At 41.5% G+C, this 16204-nt stretch overlaps 1 protein-coding gene across 1 annotated transcript in view; it reads right to left on the bottom strand.

The window, feature by feature from the left end:
• Positions 1-1067: 1067 nt before the first annotated feature.
• The window catches only part of LOC311506703 (myosin heavy chain, fast skeletal muscle-like), a 31365-nt gene continuing 16228 nt past the window's right edge, over positions 1068-16204 (bottom strand). Inside the window, exons 1-39 of the mRNA XM_084570764.1 lie at positions 13327-13583; positions 12971-13114; positions 12743-12899; positions 12087-12114; positions 11888-11990; positions 11701-11793; positions 11519-11582; positions 11342-11440; positions 11158-11261; positions 10943-11081; positions 10750-10868; positions 9726-9875; positions 9467-9637; positions 9072-9381; positions 8889-8977; positions 8665-8752; positions 8452-8569; positions 8235-8358; positions 8011-8147; positions 7667-7922; positions 7350-7592; positions 6375-6551; positions 6153-6298; positions 5979-6069; positions 5506-5895; positions 5301-5427; positions 5081-5199; positions 4794-4990; positions 4209-4392; positions 3953-4118; positions 3750-3874; positions 3355-3663; positions 3019-3222; positions 2819-2944; positions 2568-2738; positions 1716-1820; positions 1533-1628; positions 1319-1453; positions 1068-1142 (exon numbers count right to left, since the gene is read on the bottom strand). Coding sequence (XP_084426890.1) covers positions 1119-1142; positions 1319-1453; positions 1533-1628; positions 1716-1820; positions 2568-2738; positions 2819-2944; positions 3019-3222; positions 3355-3663; positions 3750-3874; positions 3953-4118; positions 4209-4392; positions 4794-4990; positions 5081-5199; positions 5301-5427; positions 5506-5895; positions 5979-6069; positions 6153-6298; positions 6375-6551; positions 7350-7592; positions 7667-7922; positions 8011-8147; positions 8235-8358; positions 8452-8569; positions 8665-8752; positions 8889-8977; positions 9072-9381; positions 9467-9637; positions 9726-9875; positions 10750-10868; positions 10943-11081; positions 11158-11261; positions 11342-11440; positions 11519-11582; positions 11701-11793; positions 11888-11990; positions 12087-12114; positions 12743-12899; positions 12971-13114; positions 13327-13530 — 5832 coding nt within the window. The 5' untranslated portion in view covers positions 13531-13583 and the 3' untranslated portion in view covers positions 1068-1118. Of the gene's footprint in view, positions 1143-1318; positions 1454-1532; positions 1629-1715; positions 1821-2567; positions 2739-2818; positions 2945-3018; positions 3223-3354; positions 3664-3749; positions 3875-3952; positions 4119-4208; positions 4393-4793; positions 4991-5080; positions 5200-5300; positions 5428-5505; positions 5896-5978; positions 6070-6152; positions 6299-6374; positions 6552-7349; positions 7593-7666; positions 7923-8010; positions 8148-8234; positions 8359-8451; positions 8570-8664; positions 8753-8888; positions 8978-9071; positions 9382-9466; positions 9638-9725; positions 9876-10749; positions 10869-10942; positions 11082-11157; positions 11262-11341; positions 11441-11518; positions 11583-11700; positions 11794-11887; positions 11991-12086; positions 12115-12742; positions 12900-12970; positions 13115-13326 lie in introns of the transcript that reaches the window.

The raw sequence follows: 16204 nt of genomic DNA, 5'->3' as shown, positions 1-16204 counted from the left end.
CACCTGGTGGCTGGCTGCAGTATAGGTCATAAGCCACACCCTTCCATGTTAGTGGATGGGACTTGAGCCAAACTAAAACACAAGTACAAGCACAATTACACATTTAAAAAAAATATATATAAATAAATAAAATTCAAGAATGATTTTTGGCATTTTAAGTAGTTTGTAATGCTGATGCATGTTCAAGTTTCTATTTTTTGGAGAAGTTTTGTTTTAGTTAGTTATCTGACGCTATGTGTCCCCACCATACACTGGTCAGACGCCCGTTAGTACAACACGCTGAGATCACTCTCATTGGCTCAGTCAAGAAAACACACAGAGAATGCGGTTTTTCATTTTAATCTAATCTGAACATTCAAATACACAAATATTTTTGCAAAAATACTATCATCTAGGATAAATTAACTATAGACCAACTGATCGGCATGATTCAGAACAGGACAGCTCTTTACGATGGTTTGTTGGATCCTGTTTTCCCTTTTGAATGACAAGTACAGACTACTGCCCCTAGGCTGGCCATAAGCTACAGTCGTTGTGGTGTGTTCAAGTGCAACTTTTTGGTCCAGACACAGGCAACGTCATAGTCGGTCTTCATCATCAGTAGTTCTTCGATGTGTCCCTACATTTAAAGTGCACCCAAACTGTTTCTGCAGTGCCCTCTGCTGTGTGGACACCAGTATCTACAGTTTGTTCACACGAGAAACAAGTTGCTCGTTAAACAAAACTAATGTCTGTATCATAGAAGCTATTATTAGCAACTTATGAGCTACAAATGTGTAAAATCTGAAGTTTATAGGTGTTACTTCAGCCTCCCTTTTATTTTTATTGCCATCAAGTGTGCAGATAGGTAAATAAACTGTAATAAAGAAATTTATATATTTAATGTTTAAATCTTCAGCTTAAGTCATTAACTCCAATTAATGTAGTTAATAGTAGTTTTATTTTGAGATTGTTATGTAGATACACATCAGAAACTTGTATTGTATAACATGTATTTCGTTATAATTGACTTGATTTACTATGATTTAACACTCTGTGATGTTGATAGGAGAATCTATAAACTACTACAATCTGTATTTTTGAGCTCAACATGTTTGTGTCCACCAGTAAAGTGCATCCTACTCGCCCTGTCCATCTTGTGCCTGGAAAACAAATGTATTCATGCAAAAATTATTTTAATATATAACTTTACAACAAGCCAAAACATTACGACTACTCACTGAAAAAACTCCTTTTTATTATCAACCACTATGTGCATGCTAAACACGTAGGCAGTAAATGTTAAACCAGTAAATATAGTTTCTGTAGAATTCAGTACCTTTGTGCCTGTTTCTCTGCTCTTGGCTCGCATCTTGTTGGCCTGAGATTCAGCCATATCCGCTTTCTCCTCAGCCTCTTCCAACTCGTGCTGGACCTTCCTCAGTCTGGCCATGTGCACATTCGCCTGCTCCTCCTGGAAATCATTTGATGTCAGTGCACTGGTGACTTCACTCTATCCCTGAATTCTTTTGTGCTGACAGCAGTTCACTCACAGCATCCTCAGCATGCTGTTTGTAGGCTTTCATTTTGATCTGGAGCTTGTCCACCAAATCCTGCAGTCGGACATTGTTCTTCTTGTCTTCCTCGGACTGTGAGGAGACAAATACCTCCCAGTCGGATAATGTGATGCAGAAAAGCATGCTGGTTTAATCAACAAGTTTAAAAAAAAAAGTTACCTGATAGGTCAGCTCTTTGATCTTCCTCTCATATTTACGGACTCCTTTGATTGCCTCGGAAGAACGTTTCTGCTCGGCTTCGAGCTCGTTCTCCAGCTCGCGGACCTGACCACAAGTCAGGAGACTTTTTAGGATTTTGAAGCATTTCAATGTGTCAGTGAGTCTTCTATGAAACTACAGTTGATTTTATTCTGCCTTTGAAGGCATATTAGCATGGTGTCATGTCCAGTATATTTGGTAAATGTGGCCAATCCCTCTTCACCTAAAATACATGTTGGTGTAAATGTATGTATTCTAGTGGTTACTTTAACAATAACAATTGTTTTTGTCCATGGGGTACCAGAATCTGGTTGCTTTTAGCTCTGTTTTTGGTCTCCACCACCTCCAAAGTTAAATATATGACACTTTAGCTGCTAAATACGCTAGCAGTTGGTCTTTAATTGTTGCGGCCTGCCGTCTGATACTAAATAAATGTGTATAGAGGCTCTATACTGAAAGCAGCTGCCTATTTTGGTCAAAAATGATGCCATGAAAACAGCGAATCTCAAGTATCTGGTTATCTACATTAGGTTTGACTGCAAGATCCTCTATGTAAATTATGATACAGAAAAGCTTTCATGGCCCCCCGACGCGCCAGGCTGAATATAATTATTCTATCTTTTGTTTGACAGGTGTTTAAATGGATTTAACCTTTTTTTGCGGCACACTCTTCCGTGTGGAGTAACAGTGAGTTTATATAAAGATGGACAAACGGTCCATGACTTCACCCACACCATTGCCAAAGAGTGGTTTTGAAGCTCTTAAAGCTAATCCAAATATGGATGTCCGTTAAGCCAGTTCCAGTATACTCACCCTGGTCTCCAGTTTCTGAAGTTGTCTCTTCCCGCCCTTCATGGCCAGGTTTTCGGCCTCATCCAAGCGGTGCTGTAGGTCTTTCACCGTGACCTCCAGGTTCTTCTTCATCCTCTCCAGGTGAGCGCTTGTGTCCTGCTCCTTCCTTAGCTCTTCAACCATCATGGCAGCCTACAGGTGCAACAACAGCATTCTTTTAATGTCATCAAGCTTGTGACAACAACAATGAGAGACCTCTAAGAGTGCCTTACATCAGTAATGGCTTTCTTGGCCCTCTCATCTGCGTTCCTAGCCTCTTGAACAGCTTCCTCTATTTCACTCTGAAGTTGAGTTACATCCGCCTCCAGCTTCTTCTTGGTGTTCAGAAGACTGGTGTTCTGCCAAACATAAAAAAAGACGTGACTTGTAAATTATTGATTGTTCGATGCGTTGACGCTGGTATGTGGCTTACCTGAGAATGCAGAAGTCCTGCGCGCTCGCTGGCATCAACCAGTTCCTGCTCGGCCGTTTTGCGGCTACGCTCTGTCTGCTCTACGGCTTCTCTGAGCTCTTCAATCTCAGCCTGGATCAGGGCCGTTCTGCGCTCCATCATGGCTACCTGCTCCTTCATATCATCCTGTGCTCTCTCAGAGTCGTCCAGGTGGATTTGGACATCCTAGATAATCCATAATTTGGAGTAAATACACTATTTTTTCCATAAAATAATATGTTTTGCAATTTGAAAATGCTTATAAAAACAGGTTAACATGAAGAACGTTAAGTGTAAATCAGCAATACATGTTTGTACCTTGAGTTGTCCCTGAACGTTCCTCAGTTGTTTCTGAGCCTCGGCCGCCTGCCGGTTAGCGTGGCTCATTTGGATCTCCATCTCATTCAGGTCTGCTTCCATCTTCTTCTTCACTCGCAGGGCGTCATTTCTGCTCCGCACCTCCGCATCCAGCATGGCCTGCATGGACTCCATGACTCTCTGGTGGTTCCTCTTCATCTGGTCAATCTCCTCGTCTCTCTCCGCTACTCTTCGGTCAACATCACCCTTCATCTGGTTCAGGTCCATTTGTACACGCAGGATCTTTGACTCCTCTTGCTCTCGAGAGGCCTTGAAAACATTTTTGCTCCATTTAAACGGTTACTTCGATGTCTTGTTTTTCCGGTGTTAATATAATAATATTTTATAAGTGGTACCTCAGCTTCTTCCAGTGCTGTCTGCATGTCATATTTCTCTGTCTCCACTTGCTTCTTGAATTTCTCCAGTTCATGAATTGTCTTTCCGCTCTCTCCGAGTTGTTCCGTCAGATCTGAGATCTCCTCTGTGTATTTCAAAAAATGGTATTACAAGGAGGGTTTAATACAAGTTATTTGAAATATCTAAATAAGATTCCGCTCACGTTGCAGGTTTTTATTTTCCCTTTTCATCGTCTCCAGGTGATCCAGGGCTTCTTCGTACGAGTTCTTTAGCTTGAACAGCTCGGTGCTCAGAGATCGAGACTCTTTCTGAGTCCCATCAAGCTCAGCCTGGCACTCCTCGTACTTCTGCTTCCATTCGGCTAGAATCTGAACTCAGTGGCACATCCACTAGTCACGACTAATGGCATCATATAAAGAAATGTATGTGTTATTAAAAATAACAATTAAAGAAAATACCTTGTCGAAGTTTCTCTGCTTTTTATCAAGGGTGGCAGCTATGCTGTTGGACCTTTCCACGTCAACCATCTTGTCCTCCATTTCATTCTGAAGTCGTAGTTTAGTTTTCTCCAGCGAGGCGCACTTTGAATTCACTGCTTCGATTTGTTCTTCGGCCTCCTGGAGACGCTGGACGAGCTTCTTCCTGCCGCAGGTGAAAAGCGCTTTTTGAGTAAACAACAAACAACCTTACACTTGTGGGAACACAAGGGCTTCTCCAGCTCACTGTGCAGACATGTTTAGAGATGCTCTGCCTTCCTTAGCATGAAAGCATCTAGCTCAGTTACTCAGTTATTCATTCATAGAGTCGAGTAATTCACATGCAGACCTCTGCATTGGAATGAAAATGCATTATTATACCAAGGCAAGTCATTTGCATTTCTTGAGAAGCATTTAAAAATATATTGTACATATTGTAACCTGCTGTTGATTATTATTGGAAATTCCTATATAAAGTGGAACTGAATTCTTGTTACTGCATTTTTTTTGTTGCTTTTGTTCATATTGACCAAAGTAAAGTGTGTAATATAATGTGAAAAAGCTAACTTTGCCTCCTCCAGCTCTTCAGTGCGTTGGATGGCATCCGTCTCGTATTTGTTCCTCCAGAGAGCCACTTCAGTGTTCGCCTTTGACAAACTGCGCTGCAGCTCAGCTTTGGCCTCCTGTTCCTCTTCATAGTGCTCGCGAAGGAGATCGCAGTCGTGGCGAGCTGACTGCAAACTGTGAGCCAAGGCATTCTTAGCCTGTGGATGAGGATATGAATATGAAACATGAACCAATAAAAAAAATAAAGAGGAAAAGTGATGGTGTTTATAAGCGTGAACTTTGATGACCTTTGACTCCTCCTCGATCAGTCGCTTTAACTCGTCAATCTGTGTTGTGTATCCCTGCTTTCCTCTGGTCAGCTGGGAAATGAGACTTTCTCTCTCTTCCATTTGTCGGGAAAATTCAGCTACAACAGTGAAAAATGAGAAAATATATTTTTATCAACCATTCTATAGCCTTATAATAATAAAAGTAAAATAAATGTAATAAAAGGATGAGGAGAATTACCGTTCTCAGTTTGAAAACGAGCTCTCTGATTGGTGACATCTGAGATTTGCCTCATGTTTTCATCATTTTTCGTCTTCAGCTCCATGAGCTGATCTTCAAGCGAGCGACATGTCTTCTCCAGGTTTACCTACAAATCAACACAATTCCATTATATAAAGAAATGTTTGATTTACTCGGCATCTAATTACAGTTTTATAAATATCACCTTTGCTTTTGCAACTGTTTCCATATTGCTGGACAAGTCATCAATCTCCATCTTCAGTTCACTCTTCTCCTTCTCCAGCTTCTGCTTGATTCTCTGGAGGTTGTCTATCTGCTCTCCCAGCTCGGCCATGCCGTCCGCCTGCTTCTTGCGCAGCGCGGCGGTCGTGGCCTCGTGGTGCAGCGTGGACTCTTCCAGGTCGCGCCGCAGTTTGAGGAACTCAGCCTCCCGCTTCTTGTTCATCTCGATCTGAACGGCGGTGGCTCCTCCGGCCTCTTCCAGCCTCTCGCTGATCTCCTCGATCTCCCTGGTGAGGTCGGAGCGCTGCTTCTCGATCTTGGCGCGGACTGCTCGCTCGGCCTCGACTTCTTCCTCCAGTTCTTCGATTCGCGCCTGAAAACAGAAAAACATTTCTCTCACAAGAGGACAGCTGATTACTGTCAATCTCATTTATTAAGGATTTCAAGTTTTATTACATGGAGTTCCTTCATCTTCTTCTGAAGCTGGTTGTTTATTGTTTGCTCATCCATGATTTTGCTGAGCAGTTGGTTGTTTTCAAATTCTTTTCTGTGAAGACAAGAAGATATATTTAATTAACGTTAATTTGAGTTCTCTCATCCTTATTCCACAAGCTCAGTGCATGAGCTTACTTCTTAATTTTCTCCTCAGATTGCTGCTTGTCATTTTCCAGATCCATCAGGGACTCCTGCGTCAGCTTCAAATCCCCCTCGAGCTTCCTCTTGGCCCTCTCCAGGTCCATGCGGATCTTCTTTTCTTGCTCCAATGAACCCTCAAGCTTTAAAAGGGAAATTGCACCGAGTTAATTGAGACGTTAAATAACAACAGCGATTGCCTGCATTACAGGAACTCACGTCATCCACTTGCTGCTCAAGCTTCGACTTGGCTTTGGTCAGAGAGTTGACTTTGTCCTCCTCTGCTTGAAGGTCGTCCAGTGTTTGCTGATGGGCCTCTTGAAGGGCTTTCTTCTCCTTGCTCAGTTTGACAATGTTTTCGTCCTGAGCAGCCAGCTCTTCCATTACATTTTTAACCTGCAGCAGGTTATACGAATAAACACATTTCGAATGAAAATGAAAATAATCGAACACACACATACTCGGGGAAAAGGCTGGTCGGCCGGTCCTCCACACCGGTCCACGCTTAAATCTTTGATGGACTGCCAAGAAATGTTATCAAACCCATTTATCCCAATGACTGATGATGTAGCACCAGCCTGGGGTTGACATAATTGGACTGACGTAAACTGTGCCACAGACATTTATATGTGCTGCACAGTTACCTAAAATAATTCCAGTTCTTCGGTTAACAAATGTTTGCATGTGGTGAACATGGTAAACACCATATCTTCTAAAGCTCAGGGTATGTGTGAATACCCTCTATCATCTGGGTTGTTGTAGATCTAAGTGCTACAACAAGGTAACTGAACATGCATGAGTGTCTGTAAAATGTTTTCCCTCTCCTCTGAAAGGGTTCCTTACTTGTTAGTGCTTTGGTTTGCTGAGTGGGTTGGGTCATGTGTGTTGAGCTGTCTGATGAGACATCTTAAGGCTGCATTGAAAGTAGCTGATAAGTTGTGTTGTATACCACCAAAACACTAATTTGACCTCTTAAAAAGGAATCAAATGGAGATGCCGTTTGGATGAGAAGTTTAGCACTGAGATAAATTAACATCAGCATTAGCTATTAGCTTTAAGCTCCACTGCACCTACGGTAAGCTGCACAGAGCTGTTAGCATGGCTGCTAACCCTAATCTGCATTAAAACAGAACTGATAGGCTGAAAACACATATATTCCTATATGTCCTAAAATGTCCTTTTGTCACCACAGACCTTGTTTTCAGTGGCATGTTTCTCCTTCTCCACTTTGGCCAAAGTAATCTCCAGGTCATCAATGTCTTTTTTGAGCTCAGAGCATTCGTCTTCCAGCTTCCGCTTCCTAGCCGTCAACTCTGCGTTAATTTCCTCCTCGTCCTCCAGTCTCTCGGTCACCTCTTTGAGTTTGGCCTCGAGCAGGATTTTGCTTTTGATCAAGCCTTCACATTTCTCCTCTGTGTCGCACAGATTTTCTGAGTCCTAGGAAACCGACAGGACATCCTTAACGTAAGATCACCTGGACATTTATTACAATAAGTTGCCACGACACTCACAGACTGGACTTGCAGGAGGAGGTTATTTTTCTCCTGCAACAGAGTGACCATTTTCTCTTCAAGATCCTTCCTCTTGGCCTCTGACTTTGCCAGATCGTCTTTACTTTTGATGAAGTCCTCTTTCATGGTCGCCATCTCCTTTTCAGTTTCTGCGCTCTTTAGAAGTGGCTTTATTTTAAAGAACAGCTTCATCCACGGCCAGTGTTTGACACTCATGAACGAGCGCAGGTTATACTGCAGGATCCAGATGCAATCTCTGAAAGACACACAGCAAAGGTTTGTAGTCTGTTTAATTAGATTCATTTTTAATCATCTTTGGGGAGTGATACTGATTATGGCCGTACTTTTGTGCAGTTAATTTGGACATTTCTGTCCTCATCAGATAACCCCGACACAGAGCCTGAGTCTGGGTCACGAGAGAGGCTAGTTTTTCATCTCGCAGCTCTTCCAGGGTGCCGAGTAAGCCCGCTTTAAAGAAGACCTGCAACAAAATCAGTATGCTGCTTGTAAAGGATTTTCACTTTCAGAACTTTTCCCCACTCTATGAAGCACTGGGACACTTGCACACCTTTGTAGCACCAAATCGATACTGTGTGTGATCAATGTCAATAGAACCAAGAAGCTTCTCAGAGGCTTTCTTTCCATCGATGAACTGTCCCTCTGGGATGGCACTCGCATTTAGGATTCTATATCTGTTTGAATGGGGATAAACATAGGTTATCTCTAAATGAAATATATTTGATAAATTACTTTGATATATAGTGTGTGAATGTTAATGGTCTGACCTCTGCTTGAAGTCAGCATAAATAATCCTGCTGGGAAATCCCTTGGTGCAGATCCTGATACCCTCCAGCACACCATTACAGCGGAGCTGGTGGATAACCAGGTGGTTTTCCATGATTCCTGCAGAAAGGTCCACACAAATTGGTTGGCATCAGACAAAGGAGCACATTTCGGCATAGCCATTTTGAATTGGACCAACAAGCTTTTGCGCGCACCTGGTGTTTTAACCTCATTTGGAATAAGGCATCGCACAAAGTGAGGATGTGTGCTCCTCAAGTTGGTCATTAGTTTTCCAAGATTTTCCTACAAAGAGAATAAAAGATGGCATAGTTTATGTGAAATGAATAACAGGCTGGAATAGGCTGAGATTATTGGAGTAATAATCTAAAATGACCTCGAAGGATCATTATAAAGCGACAGATGATTATCATGTCTGTACCCTGAAAACTGCAGACACTGTCTGAAACGAACCGCCTTTCTTCTTCCCTGCTTTCTTTCCACCTTTGCCTCCAGCATCACCACCTGATTCTACAAAGAGGAAACAGAGTTATAGCTGACATTAGCTTTTGCTGCGTCCATTATTGGATGCTTATCATTTTAAACTCAACGGTAAATAGGGTACCTGCTTCTGCACCAGAAAATGAGGCATACAAAAAAGCCAACAGTTTCATTGATGACTTCTGGTAAAGCTGCACCACCGACTCGTTCAGCGGGTCTTTGTTCTTCTCCAGCCAGCCGCTGATGTTGTAGTCCACGGTGCCGGCATAGTGCACCAATGAGAAATGAGCCTCAGGCTTGCCTTTGACAACCTTTGGCTTCTGGAAAGCATTTGTTTTTCCCAGATGCTGGTCGTAGAGTTTGTTCTTAAAAGAAGTGTCTGAGGCCTTGGGGAACATACACTCCTCTTCAAGGATGGAGAAGATGCCCATTGGCTGTTGGAATGCATCATGTGAACATTTGAGACACAATGTCTAAACCGACGTTAGGACCATTCAGAGTTCAGTAGATTTATCTAACCTTTTCAATGAGCTCAATGCAGGCTGCCAGATCCATACCAAAGTCGATAAATTCCCATTGAATCCCTTCCTTTTTGTACTCCTCTTGCTCCAGTACGAACATGTGGTGGTTGAAAAACTGTTGCAGCTTCTCGTTGGTGAAGTTAATGCAGAGTTGCTCCATGCTGTTGTACTACAACAAGAACAATAACTCAGGACAAAACTAACAAAAAACAACATAAAACTGTTTATCTGACTGTTAGAAACTAACTAAAACTCACGTCAAATATCTCAAATCCGGCGATGTCCAACACGCCGATGAAGAACTGCCTCGGCTGCTTTGTGTCCAGCATCTCATTGATTCGAACCACCATCCACAAGAACATCTTCTCGTAGACGGATTTGGCCAGAGCGCCAACTGCATTGGCGACCTGCGTAAAAAGTTGAAAGACAGATCCTTATCGTCCATCTCAACCACGCTTGTTGGCATTTTTGTGACTTCTTTACACCTTATTTTCATGATAATAGTAAGCTAGCTACGCACAAAGATCACCAATGCCAAATCCATCAGGCTTGTGACTGTCACTGATACTTACCACTATCCAAGCTAAATTTTACAACTTAAGTGGCTAGCAAGCTACATAGATAGATATTGTCTACATTTTTAATGGCACCTGGTAGCTTATGGTTTAAGCATCCTCTCTCTACGCCAAAATACAAGCAAAATGCCAGCAATTACTATTATTTTTTGTTTGTTTTTAGTTCTGCAGCTAAGCTCTGATTGTTAATACCAGTGGAAACAATTGTCATTAGGCACAACAGACACCATCTGAATAGATAAAAGCGGTGAAGCCAGGACATACATTGTAATGAATGTATTTACCGAGCTGCACAGACTCAGCTTTACTGACACTTTGTCCCTGTGGACACTAGTGGTATTGCAACAACAAAAACAGAAAATACATATATAAACAGGTGTGTAAAACTGTTGACAGGACACACTGAACTGCAAGCAAAGTCGGTTATTACTCTGTATTATGACTCTTTATCAATATATTTTCAATCATGTTCATTTATGTTAAAGTGACTGGGTGTCATCTTGGACTCTGCTTTCAAGTTCTTGTGGATTTTACCAACAGATCATTGAGGTTGGAGGTGTTTTCAGGTAATGTGAGAATTTCCTAGAAGCTCGATGAATCAAATAAAACTTTGGTAACTGTCTTCATAGACTGTAACTGCAGTGAGTATCACTTCATCCAGCTTGTGCATTATTTTCATCCAGAAACCTTTGAGCTGTTACTGTACCTGGGGAACTGTCTGTCCCTTGGTGACGTACTCATTCCCTACTTTCACTCTGGGGTAGCAAAGGCCTTTCAGCAAGTCAGCAGAGTTCAGCCCCATGAGGAAAGCGACTTTGTCTGCCACTGAGAGACAAACAGGATTCCTTAATTAATATCACCTGAATGTCTAATGATAATGTAAAGACTGAAGGACTCACCCTCAGTGCCGTCAGGCTCGGCCTGCTCCTCCCGCTGCTTCTGCTTGAACTTCATGTTCCCGTAATGCATCACAGCGCCGGTCAGCTTGTAGATGGAGAGTTTTTCTTCATTGGTGAAGCCCAGGACATCAGTAGCCGTCTGTTAAACAGGAAAAACAATAATCAGCTTTGTGTGTATGCTTTTAAAAGCGATTAGAAATAAAGAGTTAGCTCACGTCGGTGGCCACCAGCTCTTCTTTGTCGTCGATGCTGGCCACAGTGATCTGCCCCTGACTTATCATGGGGAAGTCATACGGGTTTGTCGTTATGAGGAGCATTTCTGCAGAGGAGCAAAATCAGAACCAATCTTATTTCAGTGTAGTCTTAAAGATACATTATGCTTTAGGAGATATAGTTTACCTATCAGCTCAGGCTTGTGCCCCGTCTGTATCTGATAAAAGATGTGGTAGCTCCTCTCCTCAGACAGCTGGAAAGTCACTCTTGACTTTTCTAGCAAATCTACACGAAAGTACAAGTAATGATTTAGAATTTCAAGTTCATAATGGATATTATAAACACTAATAAATACAAACTTACAAGTCTCAATATCAGCAGAAGCCAGTTTTCCTGAGGTCCCAAAATGAATTCTGATGAATTTACCCTGTAAAAAGAGACAAAAAAAATCAAGAAAACCACTATGTGATGAGAATTAATAAGCAAGTTTACCTCTTGTAGCATTTTGTGGGCTTTTAAAGGAGTTTTCCCATTTTAAGACTCACAAATCTGGAGGAGTTGTCATTCCTCACGGTCTTGGCATTCCCGAAGGCCTCCAGCAGAGGGTTTGCAGAAATTATTTGATCTTCCAGCGTACCCTGGAAAAACAAACCCAGCTCCATCAGAATCATATGTTAAAGGGGTCACACTGTAAGTTGGAGTTGAGTCTTTTCATGTTTAGATTAACTGTACTTTTCCAGACTGCTCCTTCTTGTCACCACCAGCCACTGCGATTGTCGCAAAGTACTGGATGACGCGCTTGGTGTTGACGGTCTTTCCTGCACCAGATTCTCCACTGTGAATGCAGACCACAAGATAAACCATAAACATTTTATAATCTATGGTTTTAAATTACATGGACCAGTTTTTAGTTTAGATGCGACAGACTCACGTGATCAGGACAGACTGGTTCTCACGATCTGGTGATGACAAAGACATATGCAGAAGCTGCAGCTTCATTATTTTCTTGTCAGTCAACTTCTTCAACATACTTTACCAGATTTATCATAGAAAATGTTTTTAAATTAAAGCTCTTAACTTCGCACAAGCAACATTTGCTTGTAGGATTTTCCATGCAAAGATTCGGTCAATTCCTTCTGAAAACATACATTTATAATCTGAACTACTTTTTAATTATTTAGATATGGGGACGCCCATGTTAGGAAGCTGTGAGAAATTTTAGTTTTGAATTTTTAGATAAGACAAGATAGGATAAGACTTTTATAAGACTTTTATTAGACTACTATTATAAATCTGCAAGGGGAAATTTAATGTATGATGAGATAAATAAGATAAAATGTAACAAATTAAAGTTAAAAATAGACAGAGGTGAAGGCTGAACAAATCTAAAAATCACTCCATGTAGAAAATAATTAAAAAATGAGGTGCGTCATTCATTTTGTGCAATACTATAAGCTTTATGTCCCCAAATCTCCACATTTGATGGATAAATTTAGGGCAAACTGAGATTATGTACGACTGATCTTAGTCTAAGAAGTGGCTAGTATTACCTAGTATACCATTCACTGCGACCTTATCTGTACAAACCTGTAAGCATATTTTGGTATGCATTATCAGACACAGAGAAAATATGTGGCGGGGCCTCCATGCGCTTCTTCCCTCTGTAGGCCGCCACCACTTGCGGTTCGTAAACCGGCAGCCACTTGTAAGGGTTTACAGTGACACAGAAGAGCCCGGAGTAGGTCTGCAGAGGTGAATATATGTGAGCCATAAGAGGAAGAACCACTGAGACAAACAGAGAGAATCATTACTCACATAAATCATCCACGCTGCATAACGATCTTTGAGGTTAAACAGCACAGAGGGCTCGTTGAGGTGCGTCATCATGGCCATATCTTCAATCTTGTCGTACTTCGGGGGATTCATCGGATGGCAGTCTTCCTCCTTAACGGTTACGACCTGGAAGAGTGAAATGAGAGAAGATATCGATTGGGGATAGTAGAACATGAGTGATGGGATTCAGCAACAAGGGAAGAAAAGTGGCGAGAACCAACTAGAATATGAAATCAAAATACTGCAAAGTTAAACAACAAACAAGAGCGTGTTAAAGCCCATTTATATCAAATATTGCCCGGGTTGTGTCGTATGTATTGCACCGTAAAGGAGCTGACCTCATTCGCTTCAGTCTTCACGGTGGCTTGGTCACCTTCTCTTGCCTGGACGACACCTTTGATGTACAGCTCCTTGACATCAGGCACAAAGCACGCTGTTCTTGCATCGAACGGCCGGTTTTGGGCCTCGACCCGCTCCCTCTCAGGTTTGCGGAGAAAGATGGCCGCAGGCCCAAACTGGGCCATCTCGGCATCAGAGCTCATGCTGATATCTCAAGATAAAAAAGCACATTTAAATTCAAGTCAAATTATCAAATGAATGTGGTTTAAAAAACAACAACAACAACATTTTACTTACAGATCCCAGTTCAGATGAACTAAAGGATGCACAGTGCTGCAGGTCACAAAGAGAGAAAAAATGGAACTTCCCGCCACAAATGCTGACCGACACCATAAGTACAGATCTTCTAAGTGAACACCGGCAGCTGGCTGACGATCCTTTTATCAAGACGAGGAAAACCGGATGCTCCAAACTTGGCAATGTCACTCTGCTCAAAAGTCAGTCAAGCTGCATTATCGATCTCTCGCTTGACACTTAAATTTGGCACGGGATCTCGCTGTGGTCTTAGAAACATGTCAGCAGCGACAGGTGATGATCCTCAAGCACTATTTTTACATGCCTTCCACAATGTCAAGAACTGTCTTGAGCTGATGATGTTCCTGCAGGACGACCTCTCACATTTAATGCATGACGAATGACTTAATTGATCCATTGAGTGTAAAAGTGTTGATTAACAATGACAGAATCTGTTATTGTGTGTTTTCTTATGTGTATACGACATATATAAACACTGATGCTTAACGACCTTTACATCCCCCCCGGACATAAGAACCATCTGCTCATTCACCTCCAAGGCACTTTGTTTGGATTAATGGGCTTAAACTGGAGACAGATGTCAGTACAATGTTAATATTACATAATTATGAAAATACTATTATTTCTACTTGTCAGATATCATACGAATCAATACAGAATCGAGTAATATCCATGGAATTGTTCTGTACTGGAAACAAAAACTTATGACTTTGCCCAACTTTTATTGTTTAATTAGGATTAATAATAATTTAATTCCTTAAGGTAAATTATGACCTATTATTGCATGTGTAGAAAATAGTCAGCTACATATATTATTGTTTAAGCTCTCCCTGACAGTTAACTTTGATCTCAAATGAGGCTCGGCAGTTTTATTCTTTTAACTATTCCCTGATTTTAGGTTTAAACGACGGCTGGCTTTTTCTAAAAGAGAGAACAGAACTGGGCCTAGAATTGAACCCTGTGGGACTCCATCCATTAAATATGATGGACAAAAAATGTGAAACAACTAATAGAGACGGATTTAGATATTTTAATTTTTTTTGGTCAGAGGAAGTTTCTTGTGGTATGTTTGAATATACTATCAATCCTGCTTTTGAATTTAAATATATATTATATTCATAATATATGCCGGGCTTCAGTGATAGCCAGCCACCTTGAGGAAAGTTGTCTGGTTTGTCTGCATTGTTTGCACATTAACACATAACTGTTGTTCAGTTTGTGCTACACCCAAGGCTGTGTGAGCATGGCAGGCAGGTGGAAACACACAGCAAGCACTTTGTGCCACATTTAGAATGAGCTTGGGAGAGTGTCTGTAACTTGATATCTAATCATATTAGGGAGAGATGTGCACGGAAGCAAGTGTGAACAGCAGCTTGTCCGCTTGGAAATACATCACATTGTCTCTTAATGTACCATCAATATGGAAGAGTGTATGGCTATAGTGTCTGTTTTAACAATTAGAATAACGTCAACATAATTGACTTTCCAATAAGAAATGTGTACCACTCACTTCATACAGAGGCTCTGGTCCAGAGCCCTATGACTGTGCCTGTCCCATGTAGGTCTGCTTAGTAATCCGACCATATGTGAGGTGAGGGAACGACCCTGAAATGTGACTTAAAATGACAAGATGATGTCTAGTTTGTCCCCTGTCACTTGGTGTCCTGTTTCTGTTAATGCAAACAAGAACCTGTCAGCTCCTCCAGACCTTCGACTCCATGTACTCTCTCCTCTCTTGGGGGTTACCTTCAGCACTTGTAGTAACCCTGCTGACAGCCACACAAACAGTTGGGTAACTCTAACCCTGCTCCATAAGGACTTCAACACATGTCACAAACATACCAGCTGCTGCTGATTAATGGCGCGCTGACAGGAGGGTAAGGTGGATTTTCCTTAGGTTCATTTTAAGTGGCATGCTTTTCTACAACGCCTCAATGACAGGCCAACTCATTTAAGTATTTCGTCTCATCCCTGGGGCGTTCAGCTGAAGCTGTGAGCTTCTACTAATGTGGATTTTTATGGCTGCAAGGTCTGAAAATGGCTGGAAACCTATTGTTTGTGTTCAGATTTTTATTATAATCACTGTTAGGGGTACAAGCACTGAATATGGTTGGTGACTGAATGTAGTGTTAATGAGTAAGATTTCATTATCAGCCATGTGCCTCAGTTAAAACGGAAAATCTGTCTGCAGCATCTGAGTGAAACCACGCTGTTTTAATGCCTTAATTTTTCGTAATTTTATCTTGTGTGTATAGTGCTGTTACAAGTGATAATCTGATGATGTCTTCAGAATACAATCACCATCTGTTTTTTTGTTAGTAAAAGAAAAAAAGAAATATTCATCAGATTGGTTTATTGGTTGTAGAGACTAAACAATAGTTGATGAACATTAATAATGTGTCGTCATCTTCTCATGATCAATTTTGTGTCTTGTTAATAATGGGGTTTTAGTTCAGGTCATAAATAACTGCGATGAAGACATTATTCCTGGAACACGTTAAGCTGTCACTGCTTACCTAGCTCCGTCTAATCCCCGAACTAACAGAATGGAGACCAGGCTCT

Source organism: Chelon labrosus (genome assembly GCF_963514085.1).
Source record: "Chelon labrosus genome assembly, chromosome: 21".
Taxonomy (NCBI): domain Eukaryota; kingdom Metazoa; phylum Chordata; class Actinopteri; order Mugiliformes; family Mugilidae; genus Chelon; species Chelon labrosus.
Note: the sequence above shows the minus strand (reverse complement) of the source record. Positions and strands in the feature narration are given on the sequence as shown.